The sequence below is a fragment of the Bubalus bubalis genome, chromosome 10 (assembly GCF_019923935.1).
Source record: "Bubalus bubalis isolate 160015118507 breed Murrah chromosome 10, NDDB_SH_1, whole genome shotgun sequence".
NCBI classification, from domain to species: domain Eukaryota; kingdom Metazoa; phylum Chordata; class Mammalia; order Artiodactyla; family Bovidae; genus Bubalus; species Bubalus bubalis.
The window spans coordinates 59068270-59095610 of record NC_059166.1 but is presented as its reverse complement, the minus strand read 5'-3'; the positions used below and the strand labels follow the sequence as shown (position 1 = coordinate 59095610).

The window sequence follows — 27341 nt, the reverse complement described above, 5'->3', positions numbered from 1 at the left end:
TTAGGATTGCCTGATTTGATCTCCTTGCAGTCCAAGGGACTCTCAAGAGTCTTCTCCAACACCACAGTTCAAAAGCATCAATTCTTTGATGCTCAGCCTTCTTTATAGTCCAACTCTCACATCTGTACATGACTACTGGAAAAACCATGGCTTTGACTAGACAGACCTTTGTTGGCAAAGTAATATGCCAGGTTTTTAAATATGCTGTCAAGGTTTGTCATAGCTTTTCTTGCAAGGAGTATGCATCTCTAATTTCATGGCTGCAGTCAGCATCTGCAGTGATTTTGGAGCCCAAGAAATAAAGTCTCTCACTGTATCTATTGATTCCCTATCTATTTGCCATTAAGTGATGGGACCAGATGCCATGATCATAGTTTTTTGAATGATGAATTTTAAGCCAGCCTTTTCACTCTCCTCTTTCACCTTCATTAAGAGGCTCTTTAGTTCTTCTTTGCTTTCTGCCATAAGGGTGATGTTATCTGCATATCTGAGGTTCTTGATATTTCTCCTGGCAATCTTGATTCCAGCTTGTGCTTCATATAGGCAGGGTGACTATACACAGCCTTGGCATACTCCTTTCCCAGTTTGGAACCAGTCCATTGTTTCATGTCTGGTTCTAACTTTTGAATCTTGGCCTGCATACAGGTTCCATAGGAGGCAGGTAAGGTGGTCTGTTTTTCCCATCTATTTACGAATTTTCCACAATTTGTTGTGATCCACACAGTCAAAGGCTTTAGCCTAGTCACTGAAGCAGAAGTAGATGTTTTTCTGGAATTCTCTTGCTTTTCCTATGATCCAGTGGATGTTGGCAATTTGATCTCTGATTCCTTTGCCTTTTCTAAATCCAGCTTGAACATCTGGAAGTTCATGGTTCACGTACTGTTGAAGCCTAGCTTGGAGAATTTTGAGCATTACTTTGCTAGCATGTGAGATGAATGCAATTGTGCGGTAGTTTGAACATTTTTTGACATTGCCTTTCTTTGGAACTGGAATGAAAACTGACCTTTTCTAGTCCTGAGCCAGCAGGAAAGACCAACTCTTCCATATACAGGAGTGTATTTCCAGAATCAAATCTGTGGTAAGATTTTTATAGGAGGCAATATGTTTTGAACAAGAGGTGGGCTGCCGTCTATGGGGTTGCACAGAATCAGACACGACTGAGGCGACTTAGCAGCAGCAGCAGCCATAGTAGGAAGGAGAGAGTAGTGAGTTAGGTATTTAAAATTCTAGTTTTAGTTTTGCCATAACTAGCCTTGTAGATCTGGACAGCTCATCTAATTTGCTTAGATCTCAATCTCATCTGTCCAATGGAAAGTCTTTTCTGCCTGCAGTGATGCTTTTTTTTTCCATCACCAAGTATTTTTTGAATATTTAAGGCAGTGAGAATGTAGAGGTAGAAAGACTACCTCAAAGAAATCACTTAGTGAGAACTTCCTTGGTGGTCCAGTGGTTAAGATTCCAAGCTTCTGATAGCTTACAGTGAAGGGTGTCAGATTTGTGATCTCCAAAGAAGAGAATTTAGCTTCAGGACCAGAGACAAGGCTTGATCACTCAGAACTTATGTGTGCTGCTGCTGCTGCTAAGTTGCTTCAGTCATGTCTGACTCTGTGAGACCCCATAGACGGCAGCGCACCAGGCTCCCCCGTCCCTGGGATTCTCCAGGCAAGAACACTGGAGTGGGTTGCCATTTCCGTCTCCAATGCGTGAAAGTGAAAAGTGAAAGTGAAGTTGCTCAGTTGTGTCCCACTCTTAGCGACCCCATGGACTGCAGCCCAGCAGGCTCCTCCGTCCCTGGGATTTTCCAAGAGTACTGGAGTGGGGTGCCATTGCCTTCTCCAGAGCTTTTGTGTACAGAGTTTTATTACAGTCAAAAATGGACAGAGAAAGGTTCAAATATAAGAAGGGGGCAGAGTGTGCCCTGCTTACTAGTTTAGATAAGGCTTTATATCCTTTTTCCACTGGTTACCAAGAATAGATTTAAAAAATGCCTCAAGGTTTTAAAGGTCTTACCAGACCCACTCCCGAAACATAGGTCTTAAAATAACAAGATTAGTTAGAAGGTTCTTAAGAAGGAGAAACATGTCCTGGAGCAAGATATATTGTTGTTATATAATCATTAGTACAAAGTTTAAGGAAAAACATACTCTTAAGCAAGATGAGTTGTTTTGTTGTGTAATCATTAGCTCTAGGCTTAAAGGAAAAAACATCTTATGTGACTAAGAAGAACGAATATGGAAAAAAACATTTCTCCTTTTCTCCTCTTCGAGGGTTCTGGACCCTCTCTCCTCCTCCTCCTCCTCCTCAAGGGCTCCGTACTCCTTATCAACCTACCTAAGAATTTACTCTCTCACTTCCAAGAGCTTCTAATGCAATGGCCATGGGTTCAATCTCTGGTGAGGGAACTAAGATCTCATATGCCATGGGACATGGCCAAAAAAATATTAAAAAAAAGAAAAAGAAATCAATTTGTGAGGAGGACAGTAAAATAACCTAATGTGGTGATAAAACTGTAATGTATGAAGTGAAAGTATTAGTTGCTCAGTTCTGACTCTCTGTGTGTAGAATAAGCAGTGGGGTCCTAGAAGCCAGACCCCTAACTCATCTAAGGAGTGGCATGAGCTGAGTCTTGAAGAAACAGTAGGAGTTAGGCAAGTAAATGAGGCTGGAAGAACATTTCAAGGAAAGGCAACAGCACATCATAGATGTGATATGTGAGAAACCACTATATATTTAGATAAAAAGTATTTTGTCATCGTTGGAGTGAGGGGTTCATCTACCAGAATATCAAAGGAAGATGAAGCTGAAAATGGAGCTTTAGAAGAGCCTTTTATACCATTCCACTAATCTAAACGGTGTCATGAACATGATAAAGACCACTTGATAGTGAATTCTCTGGTAGTTCAGTGATTAAGACTTCAGGCTTTCAACTGTTGAGGGTCAGGGTTCAATCCCTGGTTGGGCAACTAAGATCCCACAAGCTGCATGGCATGGACAAAAAAGACCACTTGACAGACTTTAAGTAGGGGAATGATATGATTAAATATTAGAAAGAGACATATTATAGGAGTATGAAGATTGATAGCAAAGGGTGAGGCCTGCCTCAAGTGAACCAATAGAATACTATAGCAAATATTCAAGAAGAATATCCAAGAGGAAGGGATGAATGCCTAATTGTGGCCATGATAATGGGGATAGAGATAAAAGAATAGATACAAGAAAGACTTAAAGGATGGGATGGAGGAAATGGTGAAGGTGATCAAAAGGTGCAAACTTCAAGCTATACAGTAAATAAGCTTAGGAGATGTAATTTACATCATGGTATAGTTAATACTGCATTTTGTAGTCGAAAGTTGCTAAAAGAGTAGATCTTAAAAGTTTTCATTACAAGAAAAAAGTGTAACTAAAGTGAATAAATGTTAACTAAACTTATGTGGTAGCCATTTTGCAACATACACATATATCAAATCAATATGTAGTATACCTAAAACTAAAAGTAATGTCAATAGTGTGTCCATAAACCTGGAGGGGGAGAAGAAGTTCTTAAGTTGGGGGGGTAGTAGAATTCAAAGATGATGTATGATTTCTGGCTTATGCATTTGGATGGATGTAGATAAATACTGAGATAAAGAATATGGATACAATAACAAGATAGTGGACATTTGTTGTTTTTGTGGCTGCCCAGCAGCAGACCTCCTTTCTTTTTGGAGGGCAACTCTCCATAAGTCTTAGCTACAGTCAGCACCCACCTCTCACCACAGAAGCCAAGTACCAGCTCTGCTGTGGCATCCAGTGCTTGTGTCTGCAGCTAGCAGTTGATAGCAGCCGCGTGGCTGTGGTGCTTGGCGTTCATCAGCAGTCACACTGGACTCTTTCTGTGCAGTGATCTGGCTGCTGTCCAGATCCCCATGAAACTGCCTGCTTCCTAAGCCTGGCTGTACGCTTTCTAATGTCTTCTCTTCAGTTTAAATCAGTCAGATAAGTTTCTGATGCTTGCAATTAAGTTCTTTGATCATACTAGCAAATTTGGAGGGTAAGTGTGTAGGGCTGTAGAGAAAATATTTTTATGTTTTTCTCTAGATAGGGCTTTCTGAACAATGTTACTGGAACTCGCTCTAGCAAGCTCTTAAAAGTGACTTATGACTAACCAGATAATGAGAGAACTCTGGAGAGATTTACCTCAGAGAGGCATGTATTTAGAGTTGGGGATGAGACATGTGAAAGCCAGGATGTTGGCGGCATCCCTGGGCTATAAAGCTGAAGACAATTGTCTTACCTTTTCCACGAGAGCTCTATTTTCAGAGAATAGAGACAAGGACCCTTTTCCATCCTACCTGAGAACCCAGGACCCTTTCCATCCCACCTCTAAAGAGACTTTCTGAAGGAAAGAGGACAGCTACCTGATTCCTTTATATAAAAGTAGTAGTAGTGTTAGTTGCTCAGTTCTGTTCAACTCTTTGCAATCCCATAGACTATAGCCCGCCAGGCTCCTTTGTCCAAGCAATTCTCCAGGCAAGAATATTAGAGTGGGTAGCCATTCCCTTCTCCAGGAGATCTTTCTGACCCAAAGCCTGAACCCAGGTCTTCTGCACCGCAGGCTGATTCTTTACCATTTGAGCCACCAGGGAAGACTTATGTAAATGTACTGATTGCTTTTTGTTGGTGGTGGGAACTCCTTTCGTCCAACACAATCCCTCTATTTGTAGAGTAATATCTGGCTTTTGCTGTATTACCCCAGGGGAAGGAATAGGGACATGGGGAACCACAGGGTGGTTATTTGCTTTTTGTTAAATTAAAAAAAAAATTACTGAGGCATACTTGCTTTACAATTGTGGTTAGTTTCTTCCTGGTTAGTTTCTTCTGACAAAGTTAATCAACTATATGTGTACATATATATAGAGAGCCCCCTCTGAGAGCTCCCTTCCACCTCATTCCCTGTTCTTCTGTTTTTAAGTGAATAATAAGGCTCTGTCTCTACTTTAGAAACTTCATGTGTGTGTGTGTATGTGTGTGTATTCAGATTAATACTAACAAACAAGGAAAGAGAGGAAGAAATAATAAATATGTTCATGTATCTTAGAGATATTGGCGGACTAAAGATAGCAATTTTCAGATGATCATAGAGTAATGACTAGGGGACTAAAATTTTGAAGTGGTGGCAAAAGATAAGAAATGGATTAAAGTTTTGCTAAGAAAAAAGTTGTGCTGGTAGAGAACTGATAGTTGGAGAGAAACAGGAGCAGAGAACTGAGGGCTTACCACTTGGAGGATACACATGCTCAGGGACAGGGTCTAATCCAACTAGTCAGGAAATTAGAATAGGAATCATTTCCCTCCTGAGCCTCATTCTTGCCAACAAGTATTTGTGTGCCTACACTTGCCAAGTACTATGATAGGTCCTGAAGATATAGCCATGAGCAAAAATAAACAAAGGTCCTGCCCTCACAGATCATACATTCTACTGTGGGAAGATTAAATAAACAACTCTGTGTGTCAGGCAGAAATAAATATGATAAAAAGTAAGATGAATGATCTTGAAAATGACAGGAGGAGTCAGACAGGTATTGTTTAAAGATAAACTGGGGCATGTTAAATTTTTTAAGGGTTTATTTGAGCAAAAATCCATTCAAATTGGGCAGCATTCAACTGGAAGTGGTTAGAAGTGCTCCACTAAGAGGAGCTGGGGCAAGACTTTAATAGAGAAGACATGAAAGCTAAGCAAGGAAATTATATGATGGCTATAGGTTGAGTGGTTGCCTTATTTGGGAAAGCCTAGTTGGTTATTTGTGATTGGCTGTTCTTAGGTTTTGCGATCTTAAAATTGAGAAACTAACAGGCTTAGTATGTGTTCAGTGAATTAAAATGTGCATGTCTTAATTGTTTTCTGTCAAGTATTTCACCTCTCTCTTATCTCCACCACCAGCTTTTACTTTCTCTTTTCTTAAAGACAAAGATAGCACCTTAAATTTAACCAGTGTTTCCTTCAGCATGAAACACACGTTCTGCCCTTGTTCCATCTATTGAGCACATGATGAAATAGGGATTTGAAGAAATAAAGAGGTGTCAGAAGGATGAAAAGCTTCCTTTTAGCCTTACAGTCTGATGATATCTTCCAAAAATGTTTTAAGTTATAATCAACTCAATTATAAAAAGCTGTTCAGAAAAGAATAGCTAATAGAGAAGCTATTCTATAATTATATTAGAATAGCTATACTAGAATAGTGCTAGCCTACTGGCACTTCTCTGAGCAACATTGTAAGAGGTTCATAGGCATATGGGTCTCTCACTGAGAATCTGACTTCTTCCCACCCTCAATACTCCTGGGAACACCCATTCCAGAAATGAGGTGTTCAGAGTCATATAATTCGATAACAGAAAGCTTGGTCTGAGCACAGGAGTGTAGAGGATCCCCTCCACCAACCCTGACTATTTCTCAGACATCCAATCTGGAGCACCCACTTCGCCTTTCATCTGCCTTCTGCCCCGGTCCCCACCAAACCTCTCTCCATGTGATGCAGGAAGTATAAGTGGACCTATTGTATTGAAGTTCAGGGAGAGAGAGAGAGAGAGAAACTAGAGATTCTATATAAATTAATTCAGAAAATGAAAAGAAATTATCCCCCTCCAACCTATTGCTCAGCTAAGAAAGTATCATTAAGCCTCAAAGATTTGCTACATCCTATTTCTACATCTGCATACTTGCATTCCCAGGTATCCGCATTTTAGGTAATTGTGAAGAAAAAATAAATCCAACCATCTTTATTGTTTTTTGGCACAGATTTCCATATGAAATGACACCCTGGGCTTTGTGAATGCTATAGGTATACAAATCACAAATGTAATTTGAAGCATCAATGCCAAAAATGTTAAAATGTAGAGGAGGTCCAACCAGTCCATCCCAAAGGAGATCAGTCCTGGGTGTTCATTGAAACGAATGATGCTAAAGCTGAAATTCCAGTACTTTGGCCACCTCATGCGAAGAGTTGACTCATTGGAAAAGACCCTGATGCTGGGAGGGATTGGGGGCAGGAGGAGAAGGGGACGACAGAGGATGAGATGGCTGGATGGCATCACCGACTCGATGGACATGAGTCTGAGTGAATTCCGGGAGTTGGTGATAGACAGGGAGGCCTGGTGTGCTGCGATTCATGGGGTCGCAAAGAGTTGGACACGACTGAGCGACTGAACTGAACTGAACTGAGAGGATAAACTGGACTCTGTGATCAGGTAGTAAGCAGGGTGGGGTCCCGGGATTCTCTTGTAGCTCAGTCAATAAAAAATCTGCTTGCAATGCAGGAGACCAGGGTTCAATTCGTGGGTCAGGAAGATCCCCTGGAGAAGGAAATGGCAACTCACTCCAATATTCTTGCCTGGAAAATCCCTCAGACAGAGGAGCGTGTTGGGCTACAGTCCATGGGGTCGCAAGAGCCAGACACGACTGAGCAACTAAAATAACAAAACAGAGTTATTATAACAAAATGCAGAGTTATAAATAACAAAACAGAGGGGCCCAGAAGTCAATGGTTAGTTGACTAAGGTTAAATAAGGACTTTGGAGTTGTGGTATGTATCCAGGTGAAATAAAGCTGTAAGAAAATTGCTCTCCCTTGATAGCATGAAATACACCACCTCCAAGGCTCAGAGTAGGGACCAAATATTCTGGACCTTGTTCCAAATGGCTAATTTGGGTGAGGAGGCAGAATCTTCCACGATGGCTATTATGGAGGCAAGGTGGGACAGCAGGTTCTGTTAGATCACCTCAGCTTACTTTTTTTTTTTTTTTTAACCCTCCCACCCCTGCCCCAAATACTAAGGTATTCAATTAATCAAGAATTCTTGGGGGTGTGATAGTGCTAAAAATGAAGAATTCAAGAGACAAATGCAAGGCTGGGGAAAAAAGCAAAAACAATTAAAAGAAGAAAAAAATAAAAAAATTGGAAGAATAGATGTCAGGGTTGTGCCAAGTAAGGATGTTATTTTCCAGACACAGACATAGGGTTGAATAAATAAGTCTATTCCTCTATATTGGCCAAAATTATTTAGCATCTCTCAGCTTCTACCTTTTGAGGAACTATAATACATCTCCCATGCACATGGTTTCTAAGAAAACAGCCTATTTAAATAGTTTGACCCTGTGCCTTGATCCAGGAATGAGCCATCAAGAAAAGCTGTAAAATGTGAGATCATGTTTCCCACCATGAAATGCAGAATGAAATGAGTGAAATAAGACAGATTACTGGAATTACCCCCATTTTGCAAATGATGAAAATGGAGGTTTCCAGAGGTTAAAGAAGTTTTTTCAAGACACATGGTTAGTAGGGATAAAGCCAGGAATTCTAATCATAGCTTGTTTCCTTCTAAGACAAATCCTGGTTGCAGTAAGCACTCAGTAAACACAGGCAACAATTAAAACAAGCCTGGAAAATTTGTTTGAGAACAGATTGTGTCAAGCTTTGGATAATTTGCTTAGGAGGTTAAATTATGGAGAATGAGGACAGCTGCATAGATTCTGAGGCAGGAACTAAAATGTTTCCAGTTGTTTTTTAAGAAGATAACTCTGACAGAGACCAGAGAACATTCTTCTAATAGTGCTTCCTTCCATCAAGCCATCTTTTTGTATTAATGAATTTTTATTTTATATATGCTAGCTGAAGTCATGTTTCTGTCACTTGCAACTGGAAAAGTCCTGATTAATAAATTTCAGTTTGTAGATGCGGAAACTTGAAACCAAACAGTTGAAATGAATCACAGTTTTTTGGTGTCAACATCAATACTATGTCTCCAAAGAGAGTTCCAGAAAAATATCTACTTCTGCTTTATTAACTATGCCAAAGCCTTTGACTGTGTGGACCACAACAAACTCTGGAAAATTCTTCAAGAGATAGGAATACCAGCCCACCTGACCTGCCTCCTGAGAAATCTGTATGCAGGTCAGGAAGCAACAGTTAGAACAGGACATGAAACAACAGACTGGTTCCAAATTGGGAAAGGAGTACATCAAGGCTGTATATTGTCACCCTGCTTATTTAACTTGTATGCAGAGTACATTGTGAGCAACGCTGGGCTGGGAGAAGCACAAGCTGGAATCAAGATTGCAGGGAGAAATATCAACAATCTCAGATATGCAGGTGATACCCACCCTTATGGCAGAACGTAAAGAACTAAAGAGCCTCTTGATGAAAGTGAACAAGGAGAGTGAAAAAGCTGGCTTAAAATTCAACATTCAGAAAACGAAGATCATGGCATCCGGTCCCATCACTTCATGGCAAATAGATGGGGAATCAATGAAAACAGTGAGAGAGTTTATTTTGGGGGCTCCATAATCACTGTGTATAAAATAGATAGCTAATGAGAACCTACTGTATTGCACAGGGACCTCTGCTCAATGTTCCTTGGTGACCTAAATGGGAAGGAAATCCAAAAAAGAGGGGATATATGTATACATATAGCTGATTTACTTTGCTGTATGGCAGAAACTGACACAGCAGTGTAAAGGAACTATACTTCAATAAAAAAATATATATATATTAGTAGGAACTGTGAAATTTTTGCAATAGGTGTATGAAAATTTGAAACATCAAGATTATTTTAGTGATAGCACAAAGCTCCTACTTTCCACAATCCTAATTTATATGGAAATCCCATACTTTATGTCTCTCCCAAGAGCTAAGACATTTTAAATCCTAAACTTTATATAGGCTTGCAGTAACTTACTCCTGAGATTGTTCTGGTGGCTTGTAATTCATATCCGTGAGGAACAGTTGCTGTTGGCATAGACTTCCTTCCCAAGGTTGATATGCAGTGAGGAGAATTGGTTTTTATAGTGCTTGGAATTCGTAGTTAGATATGGATTTTTTTTTTTTAATGGATGAACGCTTTTTTTTCTTTCAAACTGAAGGATAATTGCTTGACAGTATTTTGTGGTTTTCTGTCATACATCGACAAGAATCAGCCATAGGTACACCCATGTCCCCTCCCTCCTAAACCTCCTTCCCACCTCCCTCCCCATCCTACCCTTCTAGATTGTCACAGAGCCCGTCTGAGTTCCCTGAGTCATACAGCAGATTCCCATTGGCTATATATTTTACATATGGTTTTGTAAATTTCCATGTTACTCTCTCCATACATCTCACCCTCTCCGTTCTCCACTACCCTCTATATATGGATTTTTAATGTATATCCTCAATGTCTGTAGTGTGTTATCTCAGGACACAAGAAAATAGAAATAACATTTATTGCTGTTATATTTTTCTAGAACTAATTCTTTCCCGTTTATTAAGCATATATGTTGTCTGGAAAGGAGAATGTCTTCCACCCTATCCACAGTTTGCTCTGTTTATATTTTCTGTGATTATGGCCATAGATATATTAGGACTTATTTTTACCATCTTATTTTTGTGTTTTGTTTCAACAATGGTAGTTCTTTTTTCTTTACTTTGTTCTCCCAATCTCTTCCTGTTTTTTAATTAAGTTAATTGTGTTCTTCTTTTAAATGGAGAAACTTAAGCAAGGGTATATACAATAAAACCGATTTTCAGGGAGGAAAAAAAAATCCAGAAATAGAAAAAATAAAGTTAAAACTAGGTCACAGAAAAATCTAGATTCTTATCAGTGAAAAGCTCTATGCTTTTGATAATGGATGTTATGATACAAAATATCCTTTTAAAGCTTTCATTTGATATTCTTGGTGTTGGCTTCCACCAGCAAGTGAGAATCTTAAATTCTTCAACTATAAAGTATGAGGAGCTATTTGGTTTTTTTGTTGTACTCATGGGCAGTTCATTCTTGGTATGATAAACTGTTCTGTCCAATATGGAAACCAGCAGGCCCATGTGACTACTTCATTAATTAGACTAATTACATTTAAATTCATATTTAAAATCTAATTGCACTGGGTGCATCTCAAGCACCCAGTTGCACCATTTGGTTAGTCACTACTATTCTGGACAGTGCAGATTATGGAACATGGCTGTCACTGTAGAAAGTTCTATTGGACAGGCAGTGATAAGCCTATAGTGGTACTACAGTTTCATATGCCTTACAGCAGAACTGTTTGAGAGACTGAATCATGTTACAGAATTCAGAACTGACAATCCACTGCTGCATTCTGTAACTGTAATTCTTCCATCATCTTCTGCTCCTATGGTGAATAGTGACCATCATAGGGAGTGATGCTCACTATGGAGGTTATTGGGGGCTTCTGCTCTGCACATAAACTCCAGACTTGGTGCCCACAGGGCATCAGAAATGATTTATATGGAGTAACAGCTTAAGGAGTGGCAGCGATAGAGGCTGAGATGCTAACATCTGTAGAGCAGTGGGGATCTTGACTTTCTGAATGGTATGAGGAAGCCAAGAAAAGCAGGAGCATTTCCAGCTGAAGCGAGGTTGCCAAGGGTTGGACATGGCCTGGTCCATAGTATTTGAATTCCTTTGAAGCTCTGACATCTCCACCTTGTTCGATTGGTTTAGGTCTAATCTGAATCAACTGGTTAGGAGGTCTGTCCTGAGCCTGTTGTATCACTGGTACATATGACTTATGGCAGCAGGTGGAACTGATTCAGGATGGCATTGGCAGGGAACACCCAGGCCAGCCACCATCTGCCCTTCTATATCCTGGCAGGTGAGATTCTCTTATGCCTCCTGGGCCAGCCAATATATAACACCAACATACATGGGCTCATTCATTGCAGGAACAGCTTTGCCTCTGAGGAAGGAGAAGCTGAGAAAGAGCAACCTCTTTGGTTCTCTCTTAACTCCAGCATTATTTGGACATAATATCCAAATAAGTTATATTTGGATATATCCAAGTATATATATCTGGTTGTATCCAAGAAGAGAAAAGATTCTCCCTTTTTGTTGTCAGTGTTGTCAGTAGGCCCCTATTCACTTGACTTGGATTAATTTTTTCAAGATTTAGCTGCTTCAAATTTGTTTTTATCCTGACTTGTGCTTAACTTCTGTGTTGAGCTGACAAACATGATTTCCCCCCAGGAATTTCTCTGTAGTTCATTTCCTCCACACGTTGTTGGTACTGTCAAGTTTTTTGCAGCTCCCACAATCAGCCTCTGAATTTCCCAGTGGTATCTATGATCACCTCGATGCTTTAGCATTGTGCCAAATAAACAAGTTTTCTTCCAGGATATCATCATCAATATCTTCCCCAGTTTTAACTTTGTATTAGGTGCTGTGGTAAATACGAGAATGCAAGGCACACGATAGAGTGACAGCTTTGCCCTCACAAAATCGCCCAGCAGATAATTAAGCTACAGTTAAGTTACTTGACTCTGTGGATCACAACAAACTGGAAAATTCTTCAAGAGATGGGAATACCAGGGCACCTTACCTGCCTCCTGAGAAATCTGTACACAGAACAGGAAGCAACAGTTAGAACTGGACATGGAACAACAGGCTGGTTCCAAATAGGAAAAGGAGTACATCAAGGCTGCATATTGTCACCCTGTTTATTTAACTTATATGCAGATTATTTCATGTGAAATGCCGGGCTGGGTGAAGCACAAGCTGGAATCAAGATTGCAGGGAGAAATATCAACAACCTCAGATATGCAGATAACACCACCCTTACGGCAGAACATGAAGAAGAACTAAAGAGCCTCGTTATGAAAGTGAAAGAGGAGAGTGAAGAAGCTGGCTTAAAACTCAACATTTAGAATACTAAGATCATGGCATCTGGTCCCATCCTTCATGTCAAATAGATGGGGAAACAATGGAAACAGTGAGAGACTTTAATTTTTTGGACTCCAAAATCACTGCAGATGGTGCCTGCAGCCATGAAATTAAAAGATGCTTACTCCTTGGAAGAAAAGCTATGACCAACCTAGACAGAATATTAAAAAGCAGAAACATTACTTTGCCAACATAGGTCCGTCTAGTCAAAGCTATAGTTTTTCTAGTAGTCATGTATGGATTTGAGAGTTGGACTATAAAGAAAGCTGAGCGCTGAAGAATTTATGCTTTTGAACTGTGGTATTGGATAAGACTCTTGAGAGTCCCTTGGACTGCAAGGAGATCCAACCAGTCCATCCTAAAGAAAATCAGTCCCGAATATTCATTTGAAGCAGTGATGTTGAAGCTCCAATACTTTGGCCAGCTGATAGGAAGAACTGACTCATTTGAAAAGACCCTGATGCTGGGAAAGGTTGAAGGCAGGAGGAGGAGAAGGGGATGACAGAGGATGAGATGGTTGGATGGCATCACCAACTCGATGGACATGAGTTTGAGCAAGCTCAGGGAGTTGGTGATGGACAGGAAAGCCTGGCTGCTGCTGTCCATGGGGTCGTAAAGGGTCGGAAACGGCTGAGCGACTGAACTGAACGAAGGAAGAAGTATATTCTGCGTTTGCATTGTTTGACTTTATGATTGTTTAAATCTGACATATGAAAATCTAACATATCAGAAGTTCATGTATCTGGAAAGCGTACGAATACTGGCAAGATTGAGGATGGATTTTTTTTTTGTTAAGAACAATTGTGCAAATCCCCAATCGGCTATATAATCCGATGGAGTTGAAGCGAGCTGCTCGCGTAAAACTTTGTGGAGCAGAAAAAGAGGGCGTGGGAACACCCTGGTATTTTCCCCATGAACTTGCGGGTACGCCCAGGTTGCGCATTGGTTCCCGCACACACCGCTCTACCCCGGCGTCTGCGTGGTGGAGGCGTGTAGCCACAGGCGCACCGAGCGTGGCTCCGCCCCGGGCGCGCGCGGCCCCAAACTACTGCTCCCAGAAGGCTGTGCGAGTCCGAGAGGGAAGCGGGGGCGGCGGCCGCAGGAAGGGCGAGAGCGCAGTCCTCGTCGGCGGGTGTCTCCTCAGTCGTCGGACCGACAGCCCCCGGACGGAGGACGCGGCCCGAGCTTTCCCCGCAGCCCCGGGAGTTAGTCCGGGCGAGCCGGCACCACCGCCCGCGGGACGGGCGCGGGGCGGGATGTAGGGCTCCGACTGCGGAGGCCGCGGGCGGGCTGGGGGAGCGCGGAGGGCGCGCCGAGGATGGAGAGAGCGATGGAGCAGCTCAATCGCCTGACGCGCTCGCTGCGTCGCGCGCGCACCGTGGAGCTGCCCGATGGTGAGCCGGCCGCGGGGCTGGGGCCGTCCGGGGCTGGGCTCGGGGAGCTGCGGGGGGTGGGGGAGACTAACTGCAAGCTGAACAAACGCCCACATTTACTTTCCTTGGCAGGGAGGGGCCGGTCTGGGACCCCTGGCTACCTCTCGGCCAGCACTCCCGCCCCGGGCAGGTGGAGTTTGTGGGAGGGGCCCGGGCCGTGGGTGTCCCGCAGCTGGAAGAAGCAGGACTTGAAGGAAGTCTCTCCGGACTGTCGGTTAGGGGTTTCGGAGAAGGAGCAGAAATATCGCCCGGATGGCGGAGACCCGGATTCAGAAGACAGCATAGTTGTTGGCCTTATTCCATTTGCTGCCTGGAAATGCTGGGGCGGGGGGCGGGGGGGAGGGTAGGGTAGAGAGATCCCCCCCGCCCCAACCCAAGTAGTATCGTTTACTTTAAGCTGCTGAGGGTAATTAAGCGGTCTTTTCTTTTTCAACATGTAGAGCGCCATTTTTTACAATAAGCAGATAAATAAAAGGAGATCAAATGTCAAACGTGTACTTGAAGTGCTTGTTTGTTTACATGTATACACTTTAATATGCATATCCACTTCAGACAGTGTGGGGCTATGATGCTTCTACAAAGGAGTAAGGCATGATCCTTGTAGTTTAGTAATTTTTAGTTAAGTGTGTAAGAGTTCCTTCAGGATAGGTAACACACAAGTAATAAAAGAGGTGAGAAAGCCATTTTGTTTGCAGCCTCATGAATGGTTTAGTGGTAGTGGGTGAGAGCCGTGCTGCCTCTTAGAGGCTTTTGATTGTGTACACGCAACTGAGAGAAAGGGTGCAGTTATGGCTGGTGATTTGTTTTTCTTTTTAATGCATTGTATTAGTTTATATCCGCCCCCGCCCCCGCCCGGAAACTTTCTTTGAATTGCTGCTGGAGCAGTGATTTTTAAGTTAGGGAAGGAGACCTTGGCACAGAGTCATCAAAGAAATGTGGACTGGAAACCTAGGGATGATTTTCCTGAAAAGATTTTCCCTTGTTTCCACCTATGATTGAGAACAGCATAATTTGAGTTGACTGTTTCTGAAAAGTACGTTTGTACTTGGTACTTTGCTAGTATAAAGTAACAGACTGAAAATAATCCTGCTGTTAGGAACAAGACTTTTGCCTTCGGCTTACTCTTTCTCTGTTTTGTTTCCACGTTGAGTTCATTTTTTAAGTGCTTACTCATTTCTCACAGATTTTCTGGTGTCTGCTGCTGCGTGTGTAGTTTCATTGACAGCAATTTGTATTGCTCAGCTTAAATCTCAATTATTATTATTATTTTTAACATAAATGTGACTTAGAATACTTGGATAATATTTCCTGATTTTAAAGGTAGTATGTTTTCATTGTAGAAAATCTTGAAAGAAAAAAAAATCTATTATTTCTCACCCAGTAATAAACAATGCCTAGTATTTTCTTGAGTTCTTTCTATTATTATTTCTTTCTCTACCAAATTAAGATCATACTGCATATAGTCTTTTGTTCTGCTTTTGGAAAGCACAACGCTTTTTATATCTTTAAACATGCTTAATGATTTTTCAGGCTTTCATATGATATGTAACAAACATTGAATCTAATTTTTTATAATAGATTTTATGAGGAACGTCTTTCATTTTTAAATCTTAGTCTGCCTTTATAATTATTTCTTTAGGATTATTACATAGAAGAATATAGATCTAATTATATCAAGATTTTAAAGACTAAGTATCAGCCTCTCAAGTTACTCTCTGGAACAGAAAGTTCCACTGACAGTCTGAGAGTCCCTGGACACTAGAGTAATGAAAAATAAAACTTTTCTGCAAGTTGCTTACATTTTTCTATGATTATAATGAGTTTCCTCATCTTGTTGTAATTTATCCCCAAATTCTGATGACTCTTTTTGAATTCTTTGAAATCAGCTCTTTCAAGTACGCTCGCGCATGCGTGTGTGTGTGTGTGTGTGTGTGTATGTGTGTGTTACATTCCAGTTACAAAAATCCAGATTGTTCTGCTTACATTTTAAGGGCTGAACAGAATTTATGAGACTAAATTCTAGCTAAATTTAGGAAATAATCAAATATTTACCTTGCTTTGTTAGAATTCGGTTATTAATCATTTGATTGGAATAAATTATTAAGGTTGGCATTTTTAATCAGACTTCACTCTAAAGTTAACTTTGTTACATAGGATTAAACTGCAGATATTTACTGAATTGGATACTGGGAGGACATATTTATGTTCCCTTGAGATGATGAAAACTTGAGTATTCCCACTAAATAATGGAGTGCTGATTATTAGGACTAACAGGAATCTTGTGAGATAGGAAGTAAGGGAAAACAATGATGTTAGGGATATAGATTCTCAGTGCACTTTAAAAAGTTGGCTTATATTGTTTGTTTAATGTGGGAAAAAAATCTTAAACTACTGCATTTACATTGAATGTAATTTGTTTAATAAAATAATAGAACTTGAGCCCATTGGAATATATGCTTGAATGATGATTAGGATAATTCAGTTCAGTTCAGTTCAGTTCAGTCGCTCAGTCGTGTCTGACTCTTTGCGACCCCATGAATTGCAGCACGCCAGGCCTCCCTGTCCATCACCAACTCCTGGAGTTCACTCAAACCCATGTCCATTGAGTCAGTGATGCCATCCAGCCGTCTCATACTCTCCCCTTCTCCTCCTGCCCCCAATCCCTCCCAGCATCAGAGTCTCTTCCAGTGAGTCAACTCTTTGCATGAGGTGGCCAAAGTACTGGAGTTTCAGCTTTAGCATCATTCCTTCCAAAGAAATCCCAGGGCTGATCTCCTTCAGAATGGACTGATTGGATCTCCTTCCAGTCCACAGGACTCTCAAGAGTCTTCTCCAACACCACAGTTCAAAAGCATCAATTTTTCAGCACTCAGCTTTCTTCACAGTCCAACTCTCACATCTATACATGACCACTGGAAAAACCATAGCCTTGACTAGCAGACCTTTGTTGGCAAAGTAATGTCTCTGCTTTTGAATATGCCATCTAGGTTGGTCATAACTTTCCTTCCAAGGAGTAAGCGTTGTCTAATATCATGGCTGCAGTCACCATCTACAGTGATTTTGGAGCCCCCAAAAATAAAGTCTGACACTGTTTCCACTGTTTCCCCATCTATTTCCCATGAAGTGATGGGACCAGATGCCATGATCTTAGTTTTCTGAATGTTGAGCTTTAAGCCAATTTTTTCACTCTCCACTTTCACTTTCATCGAGAGGCTTTTGAGTTCCTCTTCACTTTCTGCCATAAGGGTGGTGTCATCTGCATATCCGAGGTTATTGATATTTCTCCCAGCAATCTTGATTCCAGCTTGTGCTTCTTCCAACCCAGCGTTTTTCATGATGTACTCTGCATATAAGTTAAATAAGCAGGGTGACAATATGCAGCCTTGACGTACTCCTTTTCCTATTTGGAACCAGTCTGTTGTTCCATGTCCAGTTCTAACTGTTGCTTCCTGACCTGCATATGGGTTTCTCGAGGCAGGTCAGGTGGTCTGGTATTCCCATCTCTTTCAGAATTTTCCACAGTTGATTGTGATCCACACAGTCAAAGGCTTTGGCATAGTCAATAAAGCAGAGATAGATGTTTTTCTGGAACTCTCTTGCTTTTTCCATGATCCAGCGGATGTTGGCAATTTGATCTCTGGTTCCTCTGCCTTTTCTAAAACCAGCTTGAACATCTGGAAGTTCACGGTTCACGTATTGCAGAAGCCTGGCTTGGAGAATTTTGAGCATTACTTTACTAGTGTGTGAGATGAGTGCAATTACCAATTAAAAAAAAATCCTCCATTTTATGGTTTGAGGAGAAATTGAATAATACATAGTGAATCTGAGCTTTCTGGTCTTTGAAGTTTTCCTTTAAACAGTTTTCTGAAACTATTAATAAAAATGGCCAATGTATCTAATAAAGTGAGAGAAAGTTTAGTCTTACCACTCTTAAGTGAGAGAAAGTTTAATCTTATCACTCTGAACTTTCATTATATACCTAATTCTCAAGATTTCTTCATGAGTGTGGAGAAGGAAGCACCTGACAGCAAATTTTATTCAGAATTTTCTTAGTATTTGCTGGAGAGTCTCCTCCTAGCATCAGAGTTGTGGTTATATTTGTGTCTTCATACCTTTTAGTGTATGTAAGCTATATTTTTTTGACTTAAAAATAAGATCTATCTATAAATTTTATCTGAATAAACACTGTAAATAAACCCATGTGAACTTATGATGTTCACTTAAAATTGTGTACTATCTTGTTATATAAGTTTAAATTCACAAATAACGGTATTTCCTGTTTATGACTTTATCATGGAGTGGCTTAATTGAAATTGTCTTGATTTTTGAGGGCAAGTGTTTTATAAGAGAGAAAGAGTGTTGCCATGCTGAGGGAGGCTTAGGCCAGTGTTTTTTCAACTCCTGTTGGTGATTCCCTGATAGGTAATGAGAATGATTTAGTGATTGCAGATAACATTTTGAAAAAATCGAAATAGAAGAGAATAAAACAGACTGTGTTGTACATGTCGAGAATAAGTACTGTATTGTAGACCTTTTGGTTATTTACATGTAGTGTATACTGTGTGCACTGTAAAATTTTTATAATGGGGGCTTTGGAATCAGCCAGCTTTGAATTCCAGTTTAGCCACTTAACGTCACCGTCACATACTTATTGCTTAACTAGTGCTTCAATTTTCTAATTTGCAAAATGGGGATAATACTAGTACCTACTTCATAAGGTGCCCGTGAGGATAAGAGAGATGATGTATTTGTATGTGAAGTGTTTAGAACAGTACCTTGAAGATAATGGTTTAAAACATGTTGGCTGTTAGTTATTAATAGGATTCCTTGGTTATTAACTTTATTTTTATAGTGAAAGAACTGTTGCATTTGCACACTGGACTTGTGAAGTTTCCTGGGACTAAATTCTTCTTCATGTCCATACTCAAAAATAGTTAAAATAATGAATAAAAATGTACAGAAATGGTTAGTTCTGTTCTATAAATACTTCAAGATATATTTCTAAATATTTTTTCAAGCATAATCACAATACCATTATTAGAGCCAACACAACAGTAATTTTTAATTCTCATCAGATACCTAGTTCATCATATTCAGTTTTCTCCTCTCAAAAATACTATCTTACAGTTGGTTTGTTTGAGTCAGCATCCAGTCATAGTCCACAGCTTAATTACATTTGGTTGACTCCTCTCTTAGGAATCTTTTAGTAACTTTTCCTTCTCCTTTTTTTTTTTTAACTTTCCATTTTTAAGTAATTTTAGACTTAAAGAAAAGTTGCATAAATACTGCTCAGTTCTTGTATACCCTTCAGTTTCCCCTCATGTTTACATCTTATACAACCAAAGTACAAGTATCAAAACTAAGGAGTTAATATTGGTGTATTGCTATTAGCATTTAAGACATTTATTAGAGACATTACAGATGTTTATTAGAATGTCAGGAGTTTTCCTGCTAATACTTTTTTTCTATTTTGGGATCCAATCCAGGGTACGACATTGCATTTAGTTGTCATGTTTCCTTAGCCTCCCTTGAACTGTGATTATTCTAATTTTTCCTCGTCTTTCATGGTCTTGAGACTTTTTAAAGAGGACTAATCACGTATTTTGTGGAATTCTCCTTAATTTGGATTTGTCTTATTTTTCCCATGAGTAAATTAAAGATTTTTGGCAAGAATACTGTGAAAGTGGTATGCTTTTCTCAGTGGAAACTCAAGCGCTGTGAAATATCGATATGTATTATTTCTGGTGATGTTACCCTTTTTGAGTTGATTAAGGTGATATCTGCTGTGTTCTCCACTGTAAATTCACTATTTTTCCTCTGTAGTTAGCATTTGGGGGAGATGTTTTGATATGCAAATACTCTTTTTCTCAAACTTTAACTCATTAATTTTAGCACCACTATTAACTTTTTAAGGACTAAATGGGATGTATTGCTGCTGCTGCTAAGTCGCTTCAGTCGTGTCCGACCCTGTGTGACCCCAGAGACGGAAGCCCACCAGGCTCCCCCATCCCTGGGATTCTCCAGGCAAGAACACTGGAGTGGGTTGCTATTTCCTTCTCCAATGCATGGAAGGGAAAAGTGAAAGTGAAGTCGCTCAGTCGTGTCCGACTCTTAGCAACCCCATGGACTGCAGCCTACCAGGCTCCTCCGTCCTTGGGATTTTCCAAGCAGGAGTACTGGAGTGGGGTGCCATTGCCTTCTCCGATGGGATGTATTAGAGTATTCATTTTAAATAACTTATTAAAAAACATGAAGCTCTAAAATGCATTGAATTGAGGAATGACCACTAGTAATATATAAAAGTAAATGCAAACACTGGCTGAAATTTACATAAGTATCACATGAGATCATAGGTATTACTGACTTTTAACTTCTTTTGAATCATTTCTGTGAATTCTATAAAAAATGAAAACGTAAATTAAGTAATAAGTAAAAGTAAGACTTTAATGCTGTTTTATAAAAACTTCTAAAAATTTCTTTTGTTACAGTATTGACATGAAGCAACCATTATGTATATTTAATGTTTTAAATTTAATTTAGCGTGTATATCTTTGATATTCATATATACTTAAAATTCCTCCAAAATACTAGTAGGTATGATGAAACATTCTACATTTTTGCAAATAGTATGTGTAATACTTCTGGTGTTTGGCACTGTTCATAATTATCTTCCACCTCTTCTCCTAGGGTTTTATTTAGAGTTAAGAAAACTTTAAAATAGTCGTTAAGTTTCACCCTTTGGAAAAAACAGGAGATAAATTAATTCCTTTTTCTGTTTTTTTTTTAATACTTAGATAATGAAACTGCTGTTTATACATTAATGCCAATGGTTATGGCTGATCAACACAGGTGAGTGCATATTTCAGAAATTTATATTTTTTAAGAATATGAATTTACCTAGAGGTTGTGTATATAAACATGGACACAAAGTTTGGACATAATGACCTGGGGCAAGTTATTTAACTCTGTTATAATTTTCTATCTGTGAAATAAGAAACAGGATTTTCCAAGTTCTTTATCAACTATAATAATCTATGGTTAGAGACTTTCTTTAATTTTTTAAAAAATTTACATATTTTTTGAAGTATAGTTGATTTACAGTGTTGTGAAGAGATTTTCTAAATGAATAGTCAGAAATTAAAATAACTTGCTTGATTACTTATAGTGAAAAAAATATGGTTTCTGTTAGAGGTTACTACTGACCTTTGTAGCAGAAAGTTAGGCCTGATGGACAACTTATTCCTTAATATTCTACTATTTTGAAGTTCTTTTCTTTAAATATTCTTTTTATTAATATAGCATTGACACTTTTCTCTTATAGGGCTTGTGTGAGATACAGTTGTCTGGCTGTGTGATGAGGTGTAACTTGTAACCGACAACTCTGCTATGGTTAGCCATTAGGTAGTTTGGTATTATGAGGAGAAAGAGACACTGTATTTTGAAACAAGTTTAAAATATAAATGATTTTTTTTTTTGCTCTGAAATTCCTGTCTGATATAATTAAAATATGTTTGTCTGATTTTTCTTATTTGGCCAAAATTAATACAGATAGGCTCAACTTTGTGCAAAGGGAGCAGCCAGCCCTACTGTCTTTGTTTCTCAAGAATCTAGTGGGAGCTGAAGCCAACTTAGGTGTCCTCAGAGCAGGTGACATAGTCAGAGCTGCAGATGAGGAACCCTTCAGCACCAGTTTATAGGTGAGGGCAGTTGAATTTTGGATGATGCTGCAGTGGCTGCTGTGCTCTGCGTAAAGAGTAGTGCCTTGTTTTTTGGCTGATGTGAGACAAAACCTTTTGAGTAATTGGTAAGGGTAACACTAAAGAGCTATTAACTTGAGTTATTATGTTTTTAAACACTTTTTAAAAAAAATATTCTTTTTGCATAGGTCTGTTTCTGAACTACTATCAAATTCAAAGTTTGATGTCAATTATGCATTTGGACGTGTGAAAAGAAGCTTGCTTCACATTGCAGCAAAGTAAGACTAAATATTTTGGATTAAGCTCTGGTCTAAAGTGATGATCAGTAAGCTTTGAAGCAATGTGATTCCATAGTAGTTATGGAGACAGATGAGAACAGGTAGCTGAGTGGTTCTTTGTCTTATTGAGGCCATAGTGTGCCACCCTTGCATCATTTCTCTAGATGGTTTTTTAATTTTGGGATTGGACTCAAGTCATATCTTATGTTTTTGCTTGTCCTAGATCAGATTAGAGGAGGTTAGGTATGGGGTTTATCTTTCCTGGATATATTTAAGAGGGTACATTAATCAAAATTTTACTTTTATACCACCAATGTAAGATTTTATATGCTAATTGAATGTGAAGCTGTTGGCTTTATACTTTTTTCTTAGGTGTGAGAATGATTTTTATTCATAATGTTCCAGTGTGTAACTAATCAGTTTATTGATATCACCTTTTAAGATTTAGGTAGTGCTAACTCTCCCTAAATAAAATTGATTTTTCAATATAAATTTGGCTTCTGGAAGGCCAAAAGTTCAGAGTATTACATGTTTTCTTTTATGTGCTAAAGCCAAATTTTGTTTCATATGAATTTCTCAAATACTTCAGAGATTTTGTAGTAGAATGTACCATCTTGAAAATAGAGGTTATTTACTCTTTGTGATAGGAGTTAAATTGTTGGTCAATATGGACCCCCTAAATAATGTGTTTAATAGAGTTTTTCATTTTTTAATTAAGCTTTGTCTCTGTGGCTGTATGTTAAATGCATCTGAACTGTTTTTAATGTTGTTTTAGTTGTGGATCAGTGGAATGCTTGGTTCTGCTTTTAAAGAAAGGAGCAAATCCTAACTATCAAGATATTTCGGGCTGTACACCTCTTCACTTGGCAGCTAGAAATGGGTAAATATTTTTTCTTGAGTAGCTTAAGTTGGATTATCAGTTATGACATAGGAAAGCACTCTGCCTTCATTTAGTAATTTTTCCCCCCCAATATTTGCCTTGGGAAGAGGGTCTTGGATTATTATGTTATCCTTTTAAATAACTATAATAATATAAATAATTTATTAAGTAGTTCACTAATATTTTTCTTCTTAAATATATGTTTGTCTGAGAGTTTACTTATAATGACATTTTTTGAAAAGCACAATTTTCACCTCTTTGTTTCAGTGTCCTTTTTCCTGCTAGTCTTTTGCCACATCTAACTCCATGACTTACTTTCCAAATTTTTTGGTTAATTTTATTAATGCAATTAAAGACAGAGTAAATATATTTTATTTAGTTTATAATTATTTGTGAATGAGTGTACTAACTCATTGTGTGCTATTTTAAACCGTATTGTACTTTTTATGGATTTCTCCTTTTTTGTTGAGAATTTCACAGTCACATCTGTATCTGCCTCTACAATATTTTTCACTTCTTAAAATTCTCTTGGACTGAGAAACCAGACCAAAATGGTTGGAATTATGTTTATAATTAAAATAAGTAGTTTTTGATTCAGGGCTTGAGGAACTTTAAGAAAACTTCTCTTTGAAAAATATTTCTACGTGTTTATTCTTTTGATTACTCTGGAAAGTATTTTTGTTGCCTGTTTTGAACTGAAATTCTGCATAGTTAAGGTGGCTGCCTAAGTGAGATAGATATGGGGCTAAAATTGTCAACTTCATCAATGTGAGACCAAATTTTTTCAGATAAGGGTTAAAGTGGAACCAGTAAAATAAGAATGATAGTGATATCTAGGTTGGACGTGGGAGAGGCATAGTCTTTGACCCTGTCAGGTTTAGATCCATTATCCCATGTATTGGTAGGTTAGCGACAAAGCTCTTTTTAGAAGTTACATATAAAAAATTGTCTCAACAACTGTAAATGGAAGGACAGGTTGGTGCACAGCAGGGATAAAACGCCTACTCCTGCTGTAGTAGGGGACTTTGTCATTTAGGAGACCATTGCTTCCCCCACTCCCGCAGGCTTTGTTGAAGTATAATTGGCAAGTAAAATTATACATATAGTTATACTGTACATCATGATTTTATCTATACATTGTGAAGGGATTTCTCTCATCCATCACCTCAAATATTTATCTTTTTTTTTTTTTGGTGAGACATTCAATTTGGAGACCATTACATTTTAAAGATGAAAACATATGACATATTATTTCATAATTCATATGGCAAATCAGTCAAGAGAAAAGGAATAAGAAGAGTCCAGAACCCTTACATAGCATCTAACTTGGATGCATTTCATTCCTATAAAGATTACTTTTGATATTCAGTACATAACTATTTTGTTTTTTATTTACTAAATGGGTGCCTTATACAGCTTAGGGACAGCTTGTTCAACTTAAAGCTACTTGTTCCTGTAGCTTTTGATGGTTTCAGAAAATGTTTTTTGGTGTGATTTCTCTACAAGTTCAAATTTGTCTAGACTGAAGCAGCGGTCATAGGTGAATTCTGCCCCTTTGGCTGGTCCATCTGATTTGTGGGATTTTTTGTTTTGTTCCCTCATCTGTTATTGTCAGAAAGGTAGACTACTTCTCTTGGCCAGCTTTAGAGTTTTTATCTTCAGCCATCAGTGCTGTGTACGTTAGTACTAAATTGCCTTCCTTTCTAGTGGAAGACCCCTTAGGTTGCCTCAGAGCACTTGGATGACTGGTCCCTCTGTCCTTTGGGTTACCATACACTTATAATTGTTGCAGTATCAAGCCAGGAAAGTTGTTGCTTCCTGTACAAAAGGATCCAGCATTGCTCATGATTATATGAGAATTTTAAAAGAGAAGACTTAAAAATTATTGTGTTATCTTTAGGTTGCATATTGGTCAGATTTGAAACATTTTTTCACTATTTTTTTTGAGCTAGACTGTGAGCTCATAAAGGGTAGAGCTCATGTATTAGTTAATATTTTAGCTCCATTCTAAGCAAAAGAGGTGAGCACTTAATGGGTCTTTTTGATTTACTCAAGGTTATGGAAAATAGCAGTGATGATTGTTAAGTAAGAAAAAGGATATAATTCTCTCATAGTGCCCTGTACCTTTTGCAGTTCATTTTTGGGAGGGGGAGCATTATGTTTTGTGGCTTCTCTTCAACAAACCTCTGCCCTAAACACTTCTTTGGAACCCTTTCCCTGGCACAGTCCTACCTAAGTGTTTATTTTGACAATAGGCCAATGGTCCACATCAGGCTTCTGAATAGGATTTTAGAAGTCCCACATTATGGGTGCCATCACACACACACAGAGGCATAATTTAAACAATGTAATATTAATTTTAATAGGATTTTGTAGTCTGTTTCCTCACAGTAATGAAGATTTATTTCCTAAGGTTTTCATAACTGTATTCGATGAAGAAACTTTGTAAATGTTTGAACTTTTAAGTTTACTCAGAGCTTTATTTTCTTCCATTTCTTTGATTAAAATGCTGATTTTAGTTGAATTTAACTTCATTTTAGAAAGAAAGAGTCATAGCAAGAAAAGTAATTTGTTTTCTTTTAAAAGGTTTATTCAGTTAATAACAATTATAACTATTATATATACAGAGGATGAGATGGTTGAATGACATCTCTGGCTCGATGGACATGAGTTTGATCAAGCTCCAGGAGTTGGTGATGGACAGGGAAGCCTGGCGTGCTGCAGTCCATGGGGTTACAGATCGGACACGACTGATCGACTGAACCGATAGCTATTATTAGATTGAATAATTAGTAATTAGTTAGCTATGCTTAGTACTGAGTTGATTAAAGAAATGTGATAGGGTATGAAGAAATTTATTATCAGAGTAAATAGTTATTATATTACATGTATTATGTATATTCTCTGTATACCATATATTATATATGTGTAGCTTATTTGCAAAGGGTTCCTGGACCCAATTCCAGTGTGTGTATGTGTGTGTGTACGTTGGCGGGGCAGTTGTAGGTTTCATCAAACCAACAAGCAAGTCTCAAATGACAGCAGTTTCCTAAAAGTCAGATCAATTCTGACACTATGATGTACCTTCAGTTAGAAGCAGATTCTGTTGGTCAAGGCTCAGTCCTATAGACCACCCTTCACTTCAGATGCCAGTTGCCAGGTCAGTTTCAAGTAGTTTTCTGACTGACTGGCTACAGATTGGAGGTTCTGCCATCCCCTTCCAACTCAGGATTCCTGTCAAGAGTCCTGGTTGTAACTAGTACTTTTGACTAACTGGCTAGAAATCAGTTTGCTGTGATCCCTTTCTTGGGCTTGATTAATTTGCTAGAAGGGCTCACTGAACTCAGGAAAATGTGTTTGTTTACTCACTAGAGTACCATTTTTTTTTTTTATAAGAGAGTATTAAAGGATATGAGTCAGTAACCAGATGAAGAGATAGATACACTGGGTGAGGTCCTGAACAAAGAGATTTGGGCATGGTCGCAGGTAGAAGCATTTTGGTTCCCCTCCATGGAAGCTCTTCCTGAAAGGGACAAAAAATTGTCCTTTTGGGTCTATGTAGACATCATTACCGGAGAAGGCGATGGCACCCCACTCCAGTACTCTTGCCTGGAAAATCCCATGGATGGAGGAGCCTCATAGGCTGCAGTCCATGGGGTCGCTAAGAGTTGGGCACAACTGAGCGACTTCACTTTCACTTTTCACTTTCATGCATTGGAGAAGGAAATGGCAACCCACTCCAGTGTTCTTGCCTGGAGAATCCCAGGGACAGGGGAGCCTGGTGGGCTGCCGTCTATGGGGTCGCACAGAGTCAGACACAACTGAAGCGACTTAGCAGCAGCAGCAGCAGCAGACATCATTACATAGTCATTATTGACTTAAATCATTGGCTGTTAGCAGCTGATTCAACCTCTGGTTGCTATCCCCTCCCTGGAAATAGGAGTGGGACTGAAAGTGCCCTCTAATATGTGGTTGATTCTCCTGGCAACTAGCCCCCACCGTTGGGTGGAACCCAAAAGTCACCTTCACCTCTTTTCAGGAAAAGAGGCCCATTGCTTTTAATTGTTCAGGGTTTAGAACTGTGAGCCAAGAAGTGTGGATTAAGACCAAATATATAAAAATACATTCTTACTGTAAATCACAGTATCTCAGTATTCACATTAATACGATATATACTATGTTGTATAACATTATACATGATATGCTATTATGTATACCCCATTTTATATTTTTTAATGTATGTATATAATCATTTACTTAACTAGATCATTAACTTTTTCGTGCCACAGATTAAATCATATTTTCTTAATTCATTACTGAGCATAGTTAAGCATATACATAAATTGTATATTTTATATATATATACACAC

General features: G+C 38.9%; 1 protein-coding gene across 4 annotated transcripts in view; it reads left to right on the top strand.

Moving 5' to 3' along the window:
- The first annotated feature begins 13774 nt into the window (after nucleotides 1-13774).
- Nucleotides 13775-27341, top strand: part of HACE1 (HECT domain and ankyrin repeat containing E3 ubiquitin protein ligase 1) — a 126580-nt gene continuing 113013 nt past the window's right edge. For 2 of the 4 annotated variants that reach the window (XM_025294650.2, XM_025294646.3), the window contains exons 1-4: nucleotides 13776-14077; nucleotides 20911-20965; nucleotides 22002-22091; nucleotides 22867-22971. In XM_025294650.2, coding sequence (XP_025150435.1) covers nucleotides 14002-14077; nucleotides 20911-20965; nucleotides 22002-22091; nucleotides 22867-22971 — 326 coding nt within the window. In that variant the 5' untranslated portion in view covers nucleotides 13776-14001. Of the gene's footprint in view, nucleotides 14078-20910; nucleotides 20966-22001; nucleotides 22092-22866; nucleotides 22972-27341 lie in introns of all 4 variants that reach the window. The other 2 variants (XM_025294649.3, XM_045161959.1) reach the window with 2 other exon arrangements.